This window comes from Herpailurus yagouaroundi, unplaced genomic scaffold (assembly GCF_014898765.1).
Source record: "Herpailurus yagouaroundi ecotype Mexico unplaced genomic scaffold, PumYag 163, whole genome shotgun sequence".
Classification (NCBI taxonomy): Eukaryota; Metazoa; Chordata; class Mammalia; order Carnivora; family Felidae; genus Herpailurus; species Herpailurus yagouaroundi.
The window spans coordinates 1,767,243-1,790,639 of record NW_024412404.1 but is presented as its reverse complement, the minus strand read 5'-3'; the positions used below and the strand labels follow the sequence as shown (position 1 = coordinate 1,790,639).

General features: G+C 37.4%; 1 protein-coding gene across 2 annotated transcripts in view; it reads left to right on the top strand.

Moving 5' to 3' along the window:
* SLC16A9 (solute carrier family 16 member 9) overlaps positions 1-22,907 on the top strand; it is a 57,051-nt gene extending 34,144 nt beyond the window's left edge. Inside the window, exons 3-6 of one of the 2 annotated variants that reach the window (XM_040485080.1) lie at positions 4,836-4,979; positions 16,821-16,916; positions 19,457-20,374; positions 20,774-22,907. In XM_040485080.1, the coding sequence (XP_040341014.1) occupies positions 4,836-4,979; positions 16,821-16,916; positions 19,457-20,374; positions 20,774-20,952 (1,337 nt within the window). In that variant the 3' untranslated portion in view covers positions 20,953-22,907. The remainder of the gene's footprint in view (positions 1-4,835; positions 4,980-16,820; positions 16,917-19,456; positions 20,375-20,773) is intronic. The other variant, XM_040485081.1, reaches the window with a different exon arrangement.
* Positions 22,908-23,397: the final 490 nt, after the last annotated feature.

The following is a 23,397-nucleotide window of genomic DNA, read 5'->3' as shown; positions in this document are numbered from 1 at the left end:
TTTAGAATTCCATATATGGATCACATGTGTAACTCCTTGTATTTCTATTGTGGAGTGTTGCTTTACTGGACACTTGGTCAACAGTGAAGGAATGACAGTGATCAAATATTTTGTTTTTTGTTTGATTAATGCAGACCTAAAGAGAACGTTACTAACATACTTCTAAATTTTAAGAAGTATATTCTTCCTCCATGCTAATTTTAAGAGCCAGCAACAATTTAGTTCTGTTGTTTCTTCCTACAGTACCCTGAGGGCTCAAGGAAACAATTTCATCACTTACTTGTGGATCATTCTGACTTCCTTGTAACAACTCATTCTTCTCATTTTTTAAATTTACCCATTATCATAACAAAACACTTTTTCAGTTAGAATGTTCATTTTCATTTCCCTTTTTATTCCTTTCATTGGATGAAAATTACCCCAATCAGTCTGATGTGCAGATGATTATTAAGAAATTATTTCATATTTTTGTTTCATTTTGTATTTAAGAGGTTGCAGTTCTCAAAATCGTATTCTTATCTTCCTTTCTTTCTTTGCTCCTTCTTTTGGTTTGTAGGGTTATTCCCTAACACACAGGTTCTTACATTTTTTGAGTGAATGTGTCCCCATTGTGCCAAAAATGTTGCCAGGGCCCCCGTGCAAGAGAACAGAATATCTCTTAAGAGCTCTGCATACCATAACCTGGAAAGGGTAGAGCTGTTCAGCAATTAGTGCCCCACATTGCCATCTAACCATCCTTACAGCTTTCTTCTGTGCTTATTGCAAGCTTTGCTACTTAACACTCAGCCGAGGACTTTCAGTTCAACCAACCAGTCAATATTAATCTCTCAACAGAATGTAGTAATAGTAATAATGGCTCCCAAACACCAATATACTTACAACTGTAATTTCAAGAAAAGTTTTCACTGAAGGCAAAATTAATATAAAGGCAATGATACTGTGTGTGTGTGTGTGTGTGTGTGTGTATAAAGTTCCCACTATCTTCTTACTATCTTACATTTTATTCCGAAATTATATCCTGCTCATTACTTCCTTATTAAAATATTCCTTCTTGCTCTTTAATGAAATGGCAGCGATATTGTAGAGTTGTTACATTCAAAGAATGACCTTACTTGTTAAAACAAAAACCTGGCAACCAGATGGTGAAGCCTTCTCTCTGCTTTTTTTTTTTTTTTTTTCTAAAATTTTACAGCTTTCAAGAAGTGGAATCACTGGCTTATTATGAGTTAACTAATGTTTGTTCCAAAAGCCCCTTCTGCAAAGCATAAGACCTGAAGCATTATATGAAGTCTCCTCTGAGAGTAGTCTTTTTATTGAATTTATCTCTTGAAACTAGTCCAGTACTCCATGGTTTATCATCTTGGAAAACTTGCCTGTTATTACAAAGAGCTAAACATGTGAATGTGTCATGTTTTACGGATGTGACTTAATGGTCAATTCCAGTTATACTTTGCCGTAATTGTTATTGATGAAATATGGGGCTAATGTGGTTTAAATCTATGTAAATAGAATCTGGAAATACTCTGGTTCCAAGGATGGGAAAAAAATTATTTGCCCTAAACTTTTAAACACCAAGATGAGCTTGAATGTTATACTTTCATTTGCTATCAATTCATAAAACTGCTTAACTTGTAACATATTAACAAAAGTACATTGGTGTTCTTTACTAATATTTTGATTTTTAGGAAAAAATTAAGGCATCAATTGAAATAGTTCTTATTGGGAAGAATGCTAAGCTGACTTTGGCCTTAGCCCTGTCATTGATTGGCTATGAATGTTTGGTCAAGTAACAGGATCTTTCTGACTTCCAGTTTTATCATTTTAAAATGAGGTGTTTGGACCCTCTCCAAGGCCTCTTTCCTCTAAAATTCTTTGTTTTCAATCTCTGACATCAAGATATTTTTCTCTAAGTAAGCAGCAGATGGCAGTATGAAAGTAGAGAATTTTTTAAAAAGAGTTTTCAATTTACTGTTTTTATTGGTCAAAGAATTTCTGCTCATTTCTTCTTTAAGCTTGATTGTTTTCTGTGAATTGTGTATTACACAAAATAATTTATGAACTTATCACGTAATTGATAATAATTATGTACTTTTTAGCATGTAATAGTTACAGTGTTATTGTACATGCTATGAAAATTATGACCCTCCATCCCTACCCCTAGCTTCCCAAACTCTGCGTCTCCTTGTGGAATTATTATACATTAAGGAGCATAAATTTAAAGTCCTACTTTGAGGGTGAAACTTGAAACTTTTCAGGTATGCCAGCAATAATCTCTGTTTTAATTCTATTGTGCCTGTTAAATTTGTTGGCGCTGATTCTCTGTCAGTGCAGTTTGGTAAACAACACAGAAGGGTCATGCCTTTATGATGTCAGATATCCATTTATGAAATTTGGCCCTTAAAATCACTTCTATTTTTGAAGTATCTAAGTATTTTAATTGGGTATACAGGCAGCTCAACTCTTGGATGATAAGTTTGGTCTTTCAAATTTATTTTCCTTTTAAAACACTGGCACAGAATATTCCCCTCTGTTTATCGTGTAAATATATCAGCCTGCTCTTCTGTATTGGCTCACATAGAAGGCCTGAAATGTCAGGGGCCAGTTCATGACCAGGGAGAAATGTGGGAGAGCTGTGCATGTTGAGAGCTATGTAGTATCTTAGTGGTCATAACCTGGTCTTAAGAATGCACTTGAGAGTTTCTCTGGTCCTGGCAGGAATGTTGGACTTGGGTGGTTAGATCCTGGTTCTATCACTTACTAACTAATTTCTCAGTTTGAGGTTACTTAAAATGTTTTAAAATCTAAATAAAAGATATATACAGTAGTGCCTGGGTGGCTCAGTCAGTTGAGCTTCTGGTTTCAGCTCAGGACATGATCTCATGGTTCGTGAGTTTGAGCCCTACTTTGGGATCCTCTTCCCCCCCACACCGCCCCTGTCCACCCCCACTCACGCATGTGTGTGCTCATGCCCTCACTCTCAAAAATAAACATTAAAAAAGATATATACATAAAACACTACATATCATGAGTATTACTTGATGAATTTTTCACAAACCAGATTATACCCATGTACTAAGCACACTCACATCAAGAAACAGAACATTGGCACTACCTCGGAAGTTGGGCTGGGCTTCCTCTGGTTACAACTCCCTACCCATTACTAAAGATAACCATTATTCTGACTTCTAATCATAGATTAATTTTGCCTGTTTTTTTTACTTTTTATAATTGCAATTATGTAATGTACACTTTCTCATGTTGTCTTTCACTCCACGTAGGTTTATGAGACACTTCTATATGTGTAGCAACAGATCCTTCATTCTCAATAGTCCACTGTGTGACTACACCAGAATTCACTTACACATTGTATTGCTGATGAACGTCTGGGGTTCTAGGCTACCATGAGTAGTTCTGCTGCGAACATTTATGTACTTTTGGTACAGGTATTTCCATTGAGTGTATACATGAAAGCAGAATTTCTGAACCATGTGCTGTGTTCAGCTTTAGGAGAAAACAGCAGCAGTTTAGGAGACTTCTGATTGCTCCATATCCTTGCTAACACTCACTGTTGTCTGCCTTTAGCCATCTTGGTGATTATACTTTTTAAAAATTGGGAATAATAATCTGTACCTTGAATGGCTGTTGTCAACTTAAGGTGGTCAACTTAACTAGGGTTTCTCTTTGCTTTTGAAACCTGGGCTCTTCCTTCTACCATGGGCATGGACAACCTCTGTGAGCTTCAGTTTCCTTCGTGTAAATGGGACTAATGTGCTGAATAATCCCCAATGTCCTTTCATTTCTGATATGCATGCTTTGTAGTTACATGCTTTGTAGGTACACTGCGAGTGGAAGAGAATTTCACTATGATTTAAATCCCGTTACATGGGCAGTTGCCCACGTATGCATAGAACAGATCCAGGTAGTGGTCACTGTAGCCTGCCACTCAACAGTGCACTTCACCCCCCAAATTCCAGATTACATGTAGAATGTAGGACAGTGGGACTGACAGACCCGTGCTGGAATGGGTAGGGTGCTTCTCCATTGGTCCCACCTCCATTGGTCCCACCCCACCCCCACATCATCACTCTACAGGGTGGCGACTGGTTGTGGTCAGTCAGTCATCAAGTTTACTTTCCTCATCAATTACCTGACCGGCTCCATGCTGAGAAGGAGCGCTGGGGAGGAAATATGCATGGAACATGCGGGAGGAAAAGTCCTCAGAATAGTATGGTGGTTAAGACGCTGGGGTCAGGAGTCAGACTGCCTGGGTTGTTACTTCTCTCTCTGTTACCACTCTGGTGGCTGCTGTTGCTGCTCTTGTCACTGAGGAGCTGGCCCTGATCAGAGACTTCCTTGTCCCAGGCCTTGTGATCAGCTTGACACCTGTGCTCTCATTTGTCCTGCCTGTAGCACCACAAGGTAGTATGATTATTATTCCAATCTGCAGATGAGGAAACTGAAGCCCAGAGACATCAGATAAGCTGCCTAAGATGGAACTGCCAGCAAGTGGTAGAACTTGAATTTGAATAAGGCCTGACTCCAGAATGTCTGTTTCTTACCTACATGGCCTTACCATCCTGAAACCTTGATTTCCTTATCAAAAAGTGAGGTTAATAGCCCTTTCAGGGCTGCAGGGAGATTAAAATGAAATGAGATTGTTTCTATGAAGTATCTCGTAGAGTGTCCAGCACATAGTAAATACACAGTAGATGTTTACTGTTAGTGTTGTTATTGTATGATGGAAAGAATCATTTTAAATTTATGATGGGATGGATCCTAGGACTGTGGGAAGGAGGTTACTGTTAAATAAGTGAAGGTTTCATTTATTATTTTAGGTCCTGTCTGCAGCCTCTGTGTCTCCTCTTTTGGAGCAAGACCTGTGACAATCTTCAGTGGCTTCATGGTAGCTGGAGGCCTGATGTTGAGCAGTTTTGCCCCCAATATCTACTTTCTGTTTTTTTCCTATGGCATTGTTGTAGGTAAGAAATCTGGTCACTATAATTCTTCTAAGCTTCAAGAGTTAAACATCATTTTATCAATGTCAGGTTTATTATTCAGTTAATATAAGGTGTGAAAATGATAAAAAATAATTTACTTTCAATGACCACTTCACCAAGAATTATTGCCTTAGTAACATGTCTGCCCAGCGAATCAACATATTTGAAAGGATAAACATGTTTTATCAACACACACTGAGTTCTCTGACAAGGCATAAGAAGGGTTTTCATTTCAGTGCTGGTCTCTAATGCACACAAAGGAAAAGAAAGAGGAGGGAGTCTGAGGCTGATGTCATTTCTCTCTGACTTAAGAAGTGGTCCTTTTCATTCTGGCTGGCTAAGCAAGGCTCTGTTGGGTTGTTTGTGTTCTAAACATCCTGTGCTTCTAGGGCCCACATCACAAAGTTACAGCAGAATTAAAAAGTAGATTTTAAAACACACAATCATTATTTTTTTTTTTAAGATAAGGCACAGGTGAAGAAAACTGAGTGGTGGGGATAATTGATGGTGATCCTGGTTACATGAGAGGAAAAGTAGAGGGTGACTGACAGCACCGACGGCTCTGGGTAGATGCCTTTGTGGCCTTTGTGATGTGTTGTACTAATTGTGTTCGGTGTTCAACATGATCAGACTATTTCTAGGGGCAGTTGGTGGGGAATTTGAAACAGATGATTCCAGCTTTCCAAGTTTTTCTTAGTGTCTGGAAGAACCTAATTTTGTTGGCTATTAATATTCCTCTTTTTCGCTTGGGACTATTTCCAGAATAATACCTAATGGAAATAATAGTGGCTAATATGCACTGAATACTTAACCATGTGCTTGGTTCTATGCTAAATGCTTTATCTGACCTTATTTAATCTTCACAAGAACCCATATTACAGAGGGGGAAAGTGAAGCTCAGAGAATTGAAGCTACAAAGGAGATTTGGGGTTGAATGCACTCAATCTGACACCAGATCCTGAGTCAGAGCAGTCTGAACTGACCTGAGTCAGATCCCGACTTGTTTCACATTTTTGTAGTTATTTTTGGTGCTTTTAGAACCCTTAAAGTGTATTGTTAAATGCAACTATATACCCTAATACTGCTGAGACCTGAATCTAAATAAGCAGGCCCCATGTTAGTTCTTTGAGAGCATGTAGTGTATGTTTGATATTTTATATTCCCTGTGGTGCTTAATACAGTTTTGGACCTGTGGGTACAAACACATTAATCTCTGGTGTAAACTTGAGAGTTTTCATTTGATAATCATTTTGCATTCTTGTCTAAAATCATAAAAATAAAAATGTAGATATCTGTGTTTATGCATGAATATTGGATTATTCCCTTTAGGACAAATCCCTTTTTACACAGAAAATTGAATCATTATGCCATTGATATGATCTAGTTCAAACTCTGGACTACATGTTTAAAATTGCATAAGATTTTACTGCTTCACCTGGTTTCTTTTTTTTTTTTTAATTTTTTTTTCCAACGTTTATTTATTTTTGGGACAGAGAGAGACAGAGCATGAACGGGGGAGGGGCAGAGAGAGAGGGAGACACAGAATCAGAAACAGGCTCCAGGCTCTGACCTGTCAGCACAGAGCCTGACCTCACGGACTGCGAGATCGTGACCTGGCTGAAGTCGGACGCTTAACCCACTGCGCCACCCAGGCGCCCCATGCTTCACCTGGTTTCAAGGTTAATCTAGGCATATAAAATTTTTACCGACTTAAAAATTGATGAGCAGTGAGTGATATATAGCATTTGCATTACCTATATATAAAAATGAATTTTTAGGAAGAAAAATTTGTCTTGCAATGTCTAGGATTTATATACAATTGACTGTGTTGGAAGAATAAGGATGTATAGGAAAAAAAGACAATATTAACTAACTCCCAAAACTAAGTTTCAAAATTTCTGTATCAATGGAGGGAGCTTTATCAACTTGTGAAGTTAATTTTGATTTGATTTATGTTGTTGGAACCTTTTGATAACTAACCATGACTCCTGACCTCCTGAATCCATGATCTTTAATTAATCAGATAGGATTTGAGGTTGGTCTGACTTACCCTTTTGGCTCCTGGTGGTGGTGGTGACAGTGGTGGTGTTACAGGCCTTCCACTTGGCTTTTCCCCACTATGATAACTCTCACCCTGGCCAAGGAACAATGTAGGGAGTTATACCAACCACCATGTATGTGTGAGCCAATGAAATATCAGGAACTTGGATGCATCCATGGACTCAGTGGATCCATTGTAAGCCAGACCTGAGGCATGATCCTATATATTACCTGGCCCCCATATGACCACTCTAAGGGAAGGGCATGTAAATGCTTCAGGCCCCTCGTTAACAATGCCAGCTCATGTTCTGTGTCCAATAGTGCTCTAAAGGTATCCCACTTTCCCTAAATAAGTGGCCATAGTTGTCTTTGGGGAAATGTTTAGGGTACTGTTATCCATATACTTGTCATAGTGTTTGTTACAATGTCCTTCCTCCTGGTATCCCAGCCTCTCCTTCACTTAGTGAATTGTAGGTCAGAAAACAGGCTCAGCTCTTGAACACTCTGATTTGGTCATAGGTTCTGAATCCCTGCAGCTGAGAAGAAATTGTGATCTCAAAGAGAGAGTGCTGGGCTTACGGTCAGAAGACATAGATTCTGTGAGCCTGAGTACACTTGATCACGAATGGCGTTCCTTCATCTATGAAAGCAGGCTGGGAAACCTACCTCACATAGGTTTTGTGAGGACAAAATGAAGTCAAGCAAAATTAAAAAAAAAATAAGTAAAAAGAGTTGAGTTGGATTTCAGTTAATAAAAAAATCACTCTCTCTGGTATCTATTGGGGCCCCATGAGCTACTCCTAGCCAGCAGACAATTAATACTTATTACCATGGTTGACGTCTTCTTTCTTTCTTTTTCTTTCTTTCTTTCTTTCTTTCTTTCTTTCTTTCTTTCTTTCTTCTTTCATCTTTCTTTTGGCTTATAATACAGGGCTCACAATATCTGTGGGATCAATAAGTGAGATAATAGTGAACAATGAGATTTCCATTCTGTCACCATTTAGAGTATCCAGTTGAAAAGGAAGTGACAGGAAATTATTACTGTCTAAACTCATTTTCCTTTTTAGTATTGAATTTCTTAGAAATAGCAAGAAAGATTCAGTCTGATGATAACATTCACTGAGCACCACTTCTGTGCTGAATTGTATACTAAGCATTTTCATTTGTCTAGAATGAACTAGATGGTGTCTTAAGATAGACAATATGCAGAGGGACAAGTTATTTAACTTCTGTTTCCCTTTTTTTTAAAGTTTATTTATTTTGAGAGAGAGAGAAAAAGCGCGAGTGGGGGAGGGGGAGAGAGGGGGAGAGAGAATCCCAAGCAAGCTCCGCACTTTCATTGTGGAGCCCGATGCTGGGCTCAAACTCACAAACTCACAAATGAGATCATCACCTGAGCCGAAATCAAGAGCCCGTAGCTTACCTCACTGAGCCGCCCAGGTGCCCCTCTGCTTTCTCATTTTTAAAACTACATATAATAATGACATCCACCTTAGGATTTTGTGAATTGATTAAGTAATGCAATAATATTAGCTAGCATTACCATTATTATTAGTTTTGTGACCTTGGAAATTATTTATTCTCTCTGAGCTTCTGTTTTTATTTTTTATCAAATGGGACTAATATGACTTCACAGAGCTATCATGCCCATTCATGAGCAAATGTATCTACAGAGGCACAAAGAGGTGTTTCACACATGTTTTTCCCTTCCCTTAAATTCCTTGCTGACCACTTAGTTCAAGACCACAGCAGCAGTTTTTTTGCTAATGAGGAAGCTTTATTGAATCAGCAATATTTGTATAACAGATTGGGAAGATAGAAAGAGAAATTAAAGCTTTTTAGTATGTTTAGTTATAATACACAATATCAAAAAGAATACTAAAGTTTATTAATTGGCTAATACTAAAGTTTATTAATTAATTCTGTTTTACCCCTTAATTGATATTTTAAAAAGTATCATCTTGAAAATACGATGTTATCTTGTTCAGTTTTTGTAGCTAACATAAAATGGAAGTTTCCCCTTTTTCAAGGGACTGTAAGCCACACTGCCAATCCTGGCAATTCAGGCTTCTATTTTCTCAACTACTTTGCCAAATCAGGAAAAAGAAAGTATGATGTGGGAGGCTGGAGTGCAGGGGGGCCAGCAGGAAATCAGTGCTCAATGAGCTCAGGCTTCTCCCCAATAATTTCCTTTTGCTTTTCTGGAAAGTACAACTCAAGATCAATGTCTTATATTCTCTTTTCTTTAGACTTTATTGTTCTTTAGCTACCTGGTTAGTGTTTGCTTGCTATTCCCTTTTGGATTTTGGAAAAGTTCAATTTTCTCTAACTTTGTTTTCATGGTAATATCTGCCTATGGACTGAATCTGCACAGTGTATTGAGACTGGGAGGAAAAAAACCACATTTGCAGAGTCTGATTCTCCTACTGCAATTATGGCAAATGAGATAAAGGTCATTTCCAGGCATTCGTTTTAGCAGTTAGAGTTTTATAAGCCTTTTTGTTTTGTTTTGTTTTTAATGGTTATATCATTAAAGAAAGTCTTTTTTCTCTCATAGATGTTCAATTGTAATAAGGAACTATGATTTTCTAATTAGTCTGAAGCTATTATTGACATAATGTCATAATACTCAGGTGAAAAGTGAAAACATATATCAATATAATGGTTATTTTTTATAGTACTTATTATATTTCAGGCACAGATACTAAATCTTTTACATTTTTTAGGTCTCTTAATCTTTTTTTTTTTTTTTCTGAGAGAGAGAGGGAGGGAGAGTGAGTGGGGGAGAGGGAGAAGGGGAGAATTCCAAGCAGACTCCACACTCAGCATGGAGCCTCTGCCAGGGCTTGATCCAACGACTTTGGGATCATGACCTGAGCCAAAATCAAGACTTGGACGTTTAGCCGACTGAGCCACCCAGGCACCCTTATGTCTCTTAATCTTTACAATTGTCTTGTGAGATTGTTTTAAAGATAAAGAAACTAAGAATTAGAGACTTTCAGTAAACTCTCTAATCCCCAAAGTCACCTAGCCAGTAACTGATAGAGCTGGGATTTGAATCCAAGTCTGATTTCCAAGCCTGTGCTCTTAACTAGTCAATGTCATGTTCAGAGTACTCATAAGTACTCATGCTAAGCATACAAAAGGCAGAGCCAGTTTATTAAAAAAGCTAGCCAATTGCTTGCACTTCTTAACTCTCCATGCAGATGTTTGAAGCTAGAAACCTAAAAGTAACTGCATTTGGATATGCTAACGTTACTTATCTTTTTTTGGCATCCTAAGTTACCTTTCCACAATTTCATTTCTAGAAGTAGATATTTCTGGAATATCATATGTAATTGCTTATCCTAACCCAAGTTTAGGTTAGGTTTAAAGGTGATTTGCTTTAAAACATACATAAGGGGAATTCTCCCAAATGACTGACAGACAGGTCCCCACACTACAGTGACCACTGTCTTCGTTTTCCCAGGGCTAACAGGTTTCCGAGGATCTGATACTTTTAGTGGCCAAACCGGGAATGTCCTGGGCAGTACCCTATCCCCACCCCACACAGAATCTGGATTCTATAGCTTCACCCGTATTGCTTTTTAAGATTGCCATGCTAAAATGCACTGTTACTAAATGTTTCCTTTTCCTAAAAATAATATTCAGGGAGAAGTTTCATATACAGATGTAGGAGCTTGATAGATATCTACTCACTTACACACAAATATATGTATATAATAAAGGATATTTTAAAAGAATTCATAGACATCTAAAAATATGTATACGATTTCAAATGTTTTAATGCTTGTCTTCCTAAAATAAATCAAAGTTCCACTTTGCATGCTTTTATTCACATGCTAGTTCTTTAGAGATGCTTGCTTTATGTATTCTAAATTAGAAGCATTTTTTAATAGCAGAGTGTTTTACTTCAGTTACATTTTCTCCTTATAACTCTCTTACCAGTTTAATTGATCTACGCATTTTTGATTTATCGGTAAAGATTGAGAAAAATGAGAAAATGAGGAAGTTTAGTGTGATTTGCCCAAAGCATCCTCCTATAATGCATAGAATTTGTAAATTAGTTGTATCTTTTTTCAAACCATATAATTCTAATTCTGTCTTTCTAATGATGTTATCTTTGTAAATTAATTATTACAAAATTAAAAAATCTTTAATATTTTTAAAGCTAAGATTTAGTTTCTGGCTAAAGTAAAAAGTAAAAAAATTAGCATCATTTAAGTGGGGAGTAGGTATAAAGATATTATTAAAAATATATATACACACGCATACAGACATATAATTGTGTTTGTGTTTGTTATATGAATAGAGACATAGACAGGAAGAGAAAAATCCAAGAACTCAAATGAGATTTATGGGGAATGGCAGTAGGATAACTTCTGTGGGGAGGTTCATTCAACAGACTTTTAAGAACACTCACTCTGTGCCAGGCTCAGACCTGGAACCAGGATACTTGGATGAATAAGACGCCACCTGCCCTCAGAGCTCGCTGTTTAGTTGGAGGAATAAACGTGTAAATTTATAACACGTAACACAGCAAAATAATGCGTTGATAAAATGAAACCAACATCCTGTGCTGATATACCACATACCTGTGGGAAGAGGGGTGCTGAAGCAGGCTTCATGCAGGAACTCATGCTTGAGCTGAGTCTGGAAGGACAGGTAGGATGCGGTCAGATGGGCATGGGTTTTGAAGGGGAGTTGAATGTGTGGGAGGGGGACATTGCGGGAGCTCAAATGCTCTGAGGTGTGAGGTGTCATGGATAACAGTGCTGTCAGCACGGAGCCCGATGCAGGGCTCAAACTCATGAACCGTGAGATCATGACCTGAGCCAAAACCAAGAGTTGGACACTAACTCACTGAACACGCAGATGCCCTGATAACAGTGTTTTTATAGGTATTTGTTTAAGTACTGAGGAAGTCATGTGAGTAGGTGCAAATATATCAAAGATTGGCATGCAACAGAAGCCAGATGACAAAATGTTTTTATATGGACTTTACTGTAGGAGCATGATGTGATGAGAATTGTATGGCAGCAGCTTAGAAGATAGATTTCTGGAAAAAGTACTGGAAGCTGAGAAAGTGATCAGGAAGCCAGAGTTCAGCTCAGAAAACATGAGATTAACTGAGGCAGTGGTGGTGCAAAGACGGAGGGAGGTTGATAATTTAGGCAGTGGGTATGATAAAGAGCTTCTTGATGGGCAGAGATGAGGGAATAGTGGCCTCTGAAGTTGTGATCTTGCCCAGAGATGTGTGAAATGGAACATAAGATGTGGAAAGGAAATGTTAGAACATGTAAAAATATTTAGTTTTTACCTATTTAAGTAAAGGGAAACAATAATATTATACTAATGTTTATGCTTTGAATTGTTAGTAATGTAGGTATTTAGTTTAAAAATCATTACGCTTATACTGCAGGCTGATGGTCAGAATTTTTTCACTGATAGGTGTTTGATAAAAAGTGATTGGTCAAAAAAATGGTCAAAAATGATTGGTCAAATTCCTTGGTCAAGGGATGCTTTAAGATAGTGGTTTCCAACTTTACAGCCTTGGGACCCTTTACACTCTTTTGTTTAGGACCCCAAGGAGCTTTTGAATATATGGATTATACTTACTGATATTTGTTCTGTTAAGTTTAACTATTAAAAGCTAAGAAATTTGAAAATATTTGAGTAATTCATTTAAAGATAATAACAAACCTAATATATGTTAACATAAGTAATGTACTTATTATGAAAAATAGCTCTACTTTCCAAAAGAAAAACAAACTTTTGTGAGAAGAGTTGCATTATTTTACAGTTTTGCTAATCTCTTTAATGTTTGGCTTCATAGAAGACATCTGGATTCTCATATCTGCTCTGTACACAATCTGTTGCAATCTGTTTTTTTTTTTTTTAATTGAAATGTATGAAGTAAATCTTGTCACACATAAAGATGTAGTTGGAAAAGAAAGGAGTTTTAATAGCCTTTTCAGGTAATTGTAGATACTCTTCTTCGATACTTTACAAAAACTTGATGAGTGATGATTTTCCAAAGTTAATTGTAATATGGAACTTGGTACTACATCAATATACTTTTCATACTCTTATATTTGTTTATTCTGCACTTTGAATGGATCTTCATTCAAACCTAATTTTGTAATATCATGAATTGGTTATTTGAAAAATACTGGTTCACTAAGTTATGAAAGAATTCTAAATGTTGACAAATTTCATTATACAACATCAAAACATCACTTTTGTTACTTTCACCAGCAGACTCATCAGAAAATCTTTATTTATTGGAAAGCTGTCAAAATCATGGTAATGGATATCAGTTTTCAAAAATTATTTTTCTGGAAACTTTGGATTTTATTATTGTTAACAATTACTGCCAGTTTTCTCCCTTCTTAGTTTGTTTTCAAAAAAGTGTCTACCAAATACCCAAGTCTGGGTAACCCTAGTTTGTCTGTCAGATATTCTTTCAAATAAAAATAAGGTCACAAGATTAAAAGGGGGCTCTTTTAGCTGGCTATTAAAATAATTGTGTAAAGGGTTTTCCTTGCAGCAATTGTTGTAATCCAAATGAAGAATTTTTAAAATATTTTTGTTTGTTTTTATTATGAGTGTATGATTATGTAGCATAATTTGATACCAAAGTTTGGTACCAATACCTTGATTTGTGCTAAGGCACTTCTGGTTTTATCACCATCTTTTTTGCTCCATCAGCATAATTGTAAACACAGTGAAAAAAGCAGAGAACATATTAGTATCCATGGGATACTTATCCACAGGAGACACCATTCAAGACCACCAATGAATGTCTGAAAGCATTCATAATAGTGAACCCTATGTATATGTACACCCCCTATGTATATGTACACACTTGTGATAAAGTTTAATTTATAAATTAGGCACAATAATAAATCAGCAACAATAACAAATAATCAAATAGAACAGTAATAACATACTATAGTAAAAGTTATGTGAAAGTAGTCTCTCTCTTTCAAAATATCTTATTGTGCTGTACTCACCCTTATTCTGTGATGATGTGAGATGGTAGAATGCCTGAGTGATAAGATGAAGCAAAATGGATGACATAGGCATGTGACATAGCATTAGGCTACTACTGACCTTCTGATGATATGTCAGGAGGAGGATCATCTGAGCATTCTGGACTGTGGTTGATTGCAGGTAACTGAAACCATGGAAAGCAAAACTGCAGAAAAGCGGGGGACTAGTGTATTATGAAAATAGTTTTGAATTTACAGACTCTGTGAGAGATCGTGGGGATTCAAGGGACCCCTCTCTAATAACTTCCAGTTTAAGGTTGTCCTGATGCAGATGTAGGAAGGCATCATGGTACCTTTTTGAAAAGTTTAAGGAGAAAGCATTTCAAATTTCTGCTACATTAAAAAAAACAAACAAACAAACAAACAAACAAGTGAAATAACATTAACTATTAAACCCAGGGCCTTGAAATAAATTTTTAAAAAATATTTTTTTTTTTTTTTTTTTTTTTTTTTTTTTTGGTTTCAGGCTAAAAATTTAAAAGTTGGTGTTTCAACTTTTCTGACGTTGACATTTAGTAATCAGAAATGTCTTTTTCCCCTTTGTCTCTCATGCCTAACATTTTACAGAGTCCTGACAACCAAATCACAGAAAAGTAAATTCATTCTGCCTCCAAAGGCTTTCTGAGGTATATAGTGTTAGTGAAGGGTGACATTTTTTGGTTTCAAAATTGATTATTCAGAAACATTTAAAAAAATTTTTTTAATGTTCATTTATTTTTGAGAGAGAGAAAGAGCATGAAGAGGGACAGAGAGGGAGACACAGAATCTGAAGCAGGCTCCAGGCTCTGCGCCGTCAGCACAGTCCCTCATGCTGGGCTTGAAACCATGAGATCGTGACCTGAGCTGAAATTGGACACTTAACCAACTGAGCCACCCAGGCGCCCCAGAAACAGTTTTGTTTCATATCTTGAAGAGTCCTATATATGAATAGTAATGACAACTGTATAAATCAGTGCAACTCATGTTTTAGTTCATGAGATAATATTTTTTCCCTTAAATCAAACAAGAAAGGCATTTTATTTAGGGGTGCCTGAGTGGCTCAGTAAGTTGAATATCCAAGTCTTGATTTTGGTTCAGGTCATGATCCCAGAGTTGTGGGATTGAGCCCTGGGTTGAGTTCCATGCTGAGCATGGAGCTTGCTTAGAATTCTCTCTTTCTCTTACTCTGCCCCTCTCCCCTGTTCATCCTCTCTCTCTCTAAAATTAAAAAAAATTTTTTTAAAGGAGAAAAAAATCTTTTTACTTAAAATATAATTGTTTTAGTCTATCTCATTTCTTTACGAAGACTTTTTATGGAATCACACATAATCCTCAGAGTCTTAGGTTGTTTAAATTATTAATTTCCTAAAACACTTATGTAATATATTTGTTAAGCCCATGTATTCTTTCTAATCATAGTTTAGGTGCCAATGAAAGGCAATGACAATGATCTTAACTCATTTAATGGGCCGTGGTTTCAAATCCAGTTTTTAGACTATGGCTTATGTGTTGTTTATAGAATGATCCTCAAGAACAGATGATATTGCAGAAGAAAGGCAGAAAGTCATGAGTTAGAAGCTAGAGGAAATTTTTATGAAAAACCAACTGGCTTTAATAGGTGCTAAATAGGGAAGAAACAATTAAGCTAACAAACAAAAGCCTTGGAGAAGATCTGGAGATAAATATAGTCCTTGGGTCTCAAGAAAGGTAAATTTAGGGGCGCCTGGGTGGGTCAGTCGGTTAAGCGTCCAACTTCGGCTCAGGTCATGATCTCTCAGTCCATGAGTTCTAGCCCCACGTCGGGCTCTGTGCTGACAGCTCAAAGCATGGAGCCTGCTTCAGATTCTGTGTCTCCCTCTCTCTGCTCCTCCCCTACTGATGGTCTATCTCTCTGTGTCTCTCAAAAATAAATAAATGTTAAAAAATTTAAAAAAAAAGGAAATTTAGTAAGGTATTCTTTTAGGTTATAGAAGAATTTCAAATCTACAGAAAAGTAGAGGATAGTATAGCAAACAACTGTATGCTCACCACTTAAATTTAACAGTTGTTAATATTTTAGTGTATTTGCTTCCTTTTTTTTGCAAACATATTTCAAACTAAATCAAATACATTTTACTGTAAATGAGGTAGTTTGCATCTCTGAAGGAGGAAACTTACAAATATATATTTTACTGTGATGGGATGACCTGAGAACCCCAGAGGCCTTTGTTTTGCAGACTGGGGGTGTGCAAGCTATAAGCTCTCACTAAATAGCATGGAATAATGAAGGGAACTTTCTAAAATTATTTAGAGCACTTTGAGGAGGAAGGACACTGAACTGAGGGCAAGAACTTGGAAGTGAGACTGAACGGGAAAGTTTGATTAAATTTTACTATTTGGTGTTATTTGGTGACTTAACCATTATCTCTATCTCCCTGTAATGTCGCAATTTAAATTTGCATTATTCATTCATGCTTCAGAAATTGGACTTTTTTTTTTTTTCACTTGATTCCAACCCTATGGGTGTGGAGTGAAAACTGAGCCTGCACAGATATGTCCATTGGAGCTGTACGAGTGACATCAAAGAACCTACGAGTCCATACTCTGAAGAGTTATAGCCAATCAGTAACAGAACAACCTACTGGAGATGTTATTTTTTCTTTTTCTTTCTTTCTTTCTTTCTTTTTTTCTTTTTTTTTTTTTTTTTTTTTTTTTTTGCATTGAAGTAGTATAATCTGTCTTGATTTATGTAATGTCTTCTTATGTTCAGGACTCGGATGTGGTTTATTATATACTGCAACAGTGACCATTACGTGCCAGTATTTTGACAGTCACCGAGGCCTTGCTCTTGGCCTAATTTCAACAGGTACATTTTCAAAATAAGTATAGCATTGTCACTATTCAGTTTTCTAATTAAAGTTAAAAGTTACTGAACACAGATATGTTTAAGCAACAATTTCCCAGCTACCACTTAGGTAGCATATTTTTTTACTCTAGCCTGAGAAGGAAATTTTATTTTCCACAGTAAATAAGAGTAGTGCTTCCAGAAAACCCTAGGATGCATACATAAAAAATCTGGGGCATTCAATGGCCAATATACTAAAGGAAAGAAAAGCTTATGGGACCCGTACATTGAGAGTCACAAGTTGGTGAGAGCTTCAGTAAAAGAAGAAGCCTGTACTTATGTAAGGCACCTTCTCCCTGAGAAAGGTAGGAGAAATGCCAGGAAAATGGAGACTCCAGGGCTCTGTCGAAAAGCCTGCTGTTGGCATCTTGCCATCTCCATTTACTGTGGAATGTACAATTTTTCTAAAGTACTTATTTATGAATGCATTCCCCTGGTCATGTGCATATCTAAACGACAGACTCTTCACTCTTGTTCTTCCGTTAATAATCAAGAGATGATCACTGAGGGAAATGTAAATATAAAAGCCTTCTGGACTTCCTCTGATGTTTTAAAGTGTCATTTCACTTTTCAGATGGATTTGTTTCCTAAGAGAACTTATCAAACTTATCAAACTTTTCATTAGAGAACTTATCAAAATTTTCTGTGGCCAATATTTTACCAGTTTGCTTAGGAAATAGAGCTGCCAAGTTTAGTGAAAGTGGCACATTTACATATGCTACTTGTTAATGAGCGGGTGTTCCTGGGAGGTCAGACTTTGAGGTAAATGGAGTAAATACAATGATTTGTCTGGCAGCAGGAGCCAAACTAATGTTTATTCCTGAGATCAATCTAGTGGCAACAAAGTGACTCCAGACTGAATTAAGTTGAGCTGGATATTTCCCAAAGGTGGTTTAAGGAAGTATTGGCAGGGGGGGAATAGGAATCATGATCTAAGAGGAGATGGGGCCAGAGTCTTGAGGACACAGCTGGGCTAAGGCAGAACTGAAGAAGAAATAGCAAAAACAGGAGATAGAGAATCCAAAGCAGTTGGAATGCAGTTCAAAGAACCTTACAGGATCTCCCACAGGTGTGTGAGTGTGATGGAGTGTGAAGGTAGGCATTAGTGTGAAGGTAGGCATGAGCTTGAAGGACAATAGGTCTTGCCTACACTACATTTTTGTAGAGGCATTGTAATGTGGCAACAAGCACAGACGCCAGAGCCAGACCACCTAGGTCTGAATCCTGCCTGTGTCACTCACTTGCTGTCTGGAAATAGACAGACTTTCTAACAGTCCTGTTAACTATTGAGTTAAGCCTCAGTTTTCTGAACTGTAAAATGGGGATAAAAATAGTACTCATCACATGAAGTTATTGGGAATCTTAAAGAAGCATACATGTAAGGCACATAGCAGGGTACTAAAAGCATGAGATATTATCATTATGAACTAGGGTTTCCCTTAATGTCCAAATTTGTATGTGTGCCAAAGATACCAGAAGTTGTATGCTACATGCTTTCACTCTGCCTAGAAAGGAGGGCATAAGAGACTGGGTCATGGCACACTGAAATAAAAATGGATCGACTCTGGACAGTTAAGATTTGGCAGAATTAAGGAATTTTCAGTTTCAACTCACAGGAAGCTAGGTGAAGCAAAATTAAGGAGAATTGTGGATCTACTTAGTCCTTCTGAGTTGCTGTAACAAGATACCATAGACTAGGTGACTTCCACAAAACATAAATGTGTTTCTCAGTTCTGGAGGCTGGAAGTCTGATATCAGGATGCCAGCATGCTTGGGTTCTGGTGACAGACTTCTTCCAAGCTGCAGACTGCCATTTTCTTGCTGTGTGGCATGTGTGCATGGTGGAAGGGGAAAGGAAGCTCTCAGGGGTCTCTTTGATATGGGTGCTAATCCCATTCACGAGTGCTCAGTGGGCTCATGACCTAATTGCCTCTCAAAGGCCCCACTTCCTCATGCCATCATATTGGGGGTTAGGATTTCAACCTGTGAATTTGGGAGGACATGAACATTCAGCCTACAGCATCCACCTTCAGTGAAAAAGATGACAAGCAAAAAAAAAAAAAAAAAACCTCACAGTAGAATTTTTTAAAAATTGAAAAGAAACAACAAAAAAACCCACATGAAATATTCTGACATTGCTGGGAAAAAAAAGGAATGTGAGCATGAAACAAAGGTTTTTGGGGAAGCAATTTTGTTCCATGGTTAACAGGGGTTGGGAAACTAATGTCCATGGGTCAGATCTGGTCTACTGCCTGTTTTTAGAGAGCTCATGAGCTAAGGATGATTTTTACATTTTTGTACAGTTAAAAAAATCAAAAGGCTATTTCAGGGCATCTGAAAATTATGTGAAATAAAAATTTCTATGTCCATAAATAAAAGTTAATTGGAATATAACCATGCTCCTTCCTTTACAATTCTTCTTTGGCTGGTATCAATAATGGTTGTTCTGAGAACCCTGAATTATAAGAGATTAAGATTGAACATCTCCCATTTCTTTTTAGGTTCAAGTGTGGGACTTTTTATATATGCTGCTCTGCAGAGGTTGCTGATTGAGTTCTATGGGCTGGATGGATGCCTGCTGATTGTGGGCGCCTTAGCTTTAAATATATTAGCCTGTGGCAGCCTGATGAGACCCCTCCAGCCCTCTGATTGCCCTTTGCCTGAAAAAACAGCTCTGGAAAGTGCACCAGATAGATACTCCATTTACAGTGAAAAAGAGAAGGACCTGGAAGAAAACACAAACATTCTTGGAAAGAGCTGCAGTGCTGAGGAAACATGCAAGAGCACCTTTGGCAGTGGTGGCCGGAAACAGGAGAGCCTACTTCATAAGAGCCCAACAACAATGGCACATTCAAAAGAGACAGAAACGTACAAAAAGAAAGTTGCAGAACAGACATATTTTTGCAAACAGCTTGCCAAGAGGAAGTGGCAATTATATAAAAACTACTGTGGAGAGACTGTGGCTCTTTTTAAAAACAAAGTATTTTTAGCACTTTTCATTGCTATCTTTCTTTTTGACATTGGAGGATTTCCACCTTCATTACTTATGGAAGATGTGGCAAGAAGTTCAAATGTGAAAGAAGAAGAACTCATTATGCCTCTTATTTCCATTATTGGCATTATGACAGCAGTTGGTAAACTCCTTCTAGGGATACTGGCTGACTTCAAGTGGATTAATACCTTATATCTTTACGTAGCAACCTTAATAATCATGGGCCTGGCCTTGTGTGCAATTCCATTTGCCAAAAGTTATGTCACATTGGCAATACTTTCTGGGATTCTAGGGTTTCTTACTGGTAACTGGTCCATCTTCCCATATGTGACCACAAAGACTGTGGGAATTGAAAAATTGGCCCATGCCTATGGGATATTAATGTTCTTTGCTGGACTTGGGAATAGCCTTGGACCACCAATTGTTGGTAAGATGTTTCTTAAAGCAACCCATTTTTACTGTTCTTCTTTGTAACATCTCCAGGTATATAAATCCAGATTACAATAGTAGCACAGATTAGCACAAAGTAAATCTGCATAGATGTCTGATGGTAATGATTTACTCATAATCAGTTTGATAAAAAGGCCAGTATACTTGCTCAGGGATTTGTGTTCATTTTGTGTTCAGGAGAAACTCAAAATGCCTGCTTATTCTTGTCCAGATTATTTGGGAGAGTCTCCTCTGCTAACTCCTAAGAGTCTGCTATAGAGTACATGGGGTTTTATCTATCCTAATCCTTACTGTATATAAAATTGGTAAAATTAGAGGATGGCTTCCAAGTCTTACTATTTCTATCAAATTCACTTTTTTCTTTCTCTCTTTTCAGGTTGGTTTTATGACTGGACCCAGACCTATGACATTGCGTTTTATTTCAGTGGCTTCTGTGTCCTGCTGGGAGGTTTTATCTTGCTTCTGGCCGCCTTACCCTCCTGGCATACATGCAGCAGGCTGCTGCCCAAGCCAGCTCCAACAACCTTTCTGTACAAAGTTACCTCTAATGTTTAGAGGATACTGGAAGGAACTACAGACTGTTTTCTCATAGCGAAATTTCACTGTGGCTGACTCTGAATGAATTTTTTGTTTGTTACAAATCCTATTCTCTTTGTACTGTATATGTAGCTTCTATCGCCTGTATTTACCACCCCTCCTTTTTTTCTTTTTCCAAGAAGTGGGACTATTCTGTTTTACCCTTATTCGTGAGTTCCTGACATTGTAAACATTTTGGCCAGCCTCGAAAGGCTTTCTCTGTGTAAAGAAATATAATTTCTCTGTAGGATCCATTAGTTCCACTGAAAGGCACGCAGAGGGAGCTCTTCTATTTTAAACCTGATGTAGGCAGCATGATGAGATATATGTGAAGGCCACCAGGGGCGAAATCACTCTCTTCTCTATGTTAGACTAGCTAGTATGTTGAAGACTTCAGGCCAGTCAGGAGATGAAAGTGGTTACTAAAATGGCGTTAAGAATTGCAGTGGAGCAAGCTGATCTTTTTTTTTTTTTTCCTCAAAGATATTTTAAATTACAGTCACTGGTTTTCACTATTTGATTTTATTTACCTTGAGGCAGCACCCCATATTTGGTATCCACTGCGCTTAAATCGTTTCAATTCCTAAGGTGTTTGCCTAGAGGCAGGCAGTCTCCAAACTGGAGCACTCACCACAGACTTGCTTCACGGTTGGCTGCCAAAAGCACACTCACTCTTCTCTGTCAGCATCCACTCAGCTGATGTTTCCCAGGAAGTGCTGATTTTACCTGTTTCCAAATTGGAAATGCGTAAACCATTCCGTTCTGGCAAATGGGAAACATCCATTTGCATTGGGCACAGTGGGGATGAATTGCAAGTCCCTGCGTGTCTTCTTGATGAAGCATTTATTTGTTACTATGAGATTTTACCACTATCGGATTTTAATTCAAGGGCAGAACTAAAATGTGTGTGTGTGTGTGCGCGTGCGTGCGTGCGTGTGTGTGTGATGAACTCTGAGTCTGTGTGGGACATGGGAAGACAAAAAAGCAATAAGAAATTGATACCCTGATCCAACTGTATTCAATCTTAAGAAAAATGTTTTGAAAGAAAATCACTGTTTAATAAATGGGCATCTTTCTGAAGAAATATTTTTTGAATTTTGCTGTGTGTCAGAATCCTCTAGATCCTTCTAAAAATATGGTTGCCTGAGTACTACTCTTAGAGATTTTAATTCTGTAGGTTTGGCTATGGGCCAAGCATCTGTATTTTTAGCGAACTCTTCAAGGAATTCTGACGACACAGCCAGGTCGAAAATGAGGGTTACAAGACTGGCAACAGAAAACATTCATTCTCTTAAATAAAAAAACAAAAAAAAACAGTAAACCATTGAGGTGAGGGGTTTTTATAAATAGCCAACTGTGGTTCTTTAAATAGGACGCACTCTTCCTATTGTGCCAAAATTGTCTCTTCATTTCTTTTGAAATATATGATTTTATACTTGTATGTTGCCTTTCTTCAAAGGCGCCTGAAGCACTTTATAAGCATGAAGCCCCACAACACCTCAGTGAGGTCCGTAAATAGATCTTTTGTATGCAATAAACCTGGAGTGTGGGGGAATTTCATAACTGAGTTAATCCTACTTAATAATGCAATAATGGGGCTTCAAAGTGCCTTGGACTTCTCCATACTCAGACTTCTGGAAAGTTTTCTGTACCTCATTCTTCAGTCACTGTCAAGGTTAATAAATATAAGAAGTGACATTTTAAAAAGTTAAACTAAATGTTTTTATGTTGAAAGTTCCTTTTTGCCAACATTACATTCAGGAAGTCCAATAACCTGAAAAAGTAACCTTCCTGACATCCCCATGTTCATCAACGTTGATAATTGTCCAAATGCATCTTCACCATGTCTACTAATACCATCCAGCGTGTGCATTTTCAATTGTCTAGGGAATGAATTTTAAGTTGCAATAAAATATTTTTTTGTTTGTTTTGCATTGGTTTGGCTGCTTTTTCTCTTAACGAGTCCTCCTTCTCTGAATTACAGTGATATTTCACTTGAATGTAAAAAAAATGATCACATGTTCACTTCAGACCCCCGAATTGGTGATTGGACCTCAGCGTATTCAAAAGTCAAATTTGCTAAACTATTTTGACCATTGGCTCCCAAAAAGCTAACATGTCAATCCTACAGAATCCTTTTGAGGAAAAAGGGGACAGATTCCTCTTTGCAACTCTTAATGATGATCTTGTCAATCATTGGTGGAATTCTTACTATGCTCTTAGGCACATTATATTATTTATCCTTCATAATAGCTCTGTGAGGTGAGGATGCTAATCTTCATTTTATGGTACAAAACATAATTGTCATGATATGGACAAAATATATAAGCAACTTCCAAAAGCAAAATGAAAAAGTGTCTAGTGAATGCTTTGGTTTCTAACATGGCTGGGAAATGGGGCTCAGGAGGATGTGTTGCTACAGAG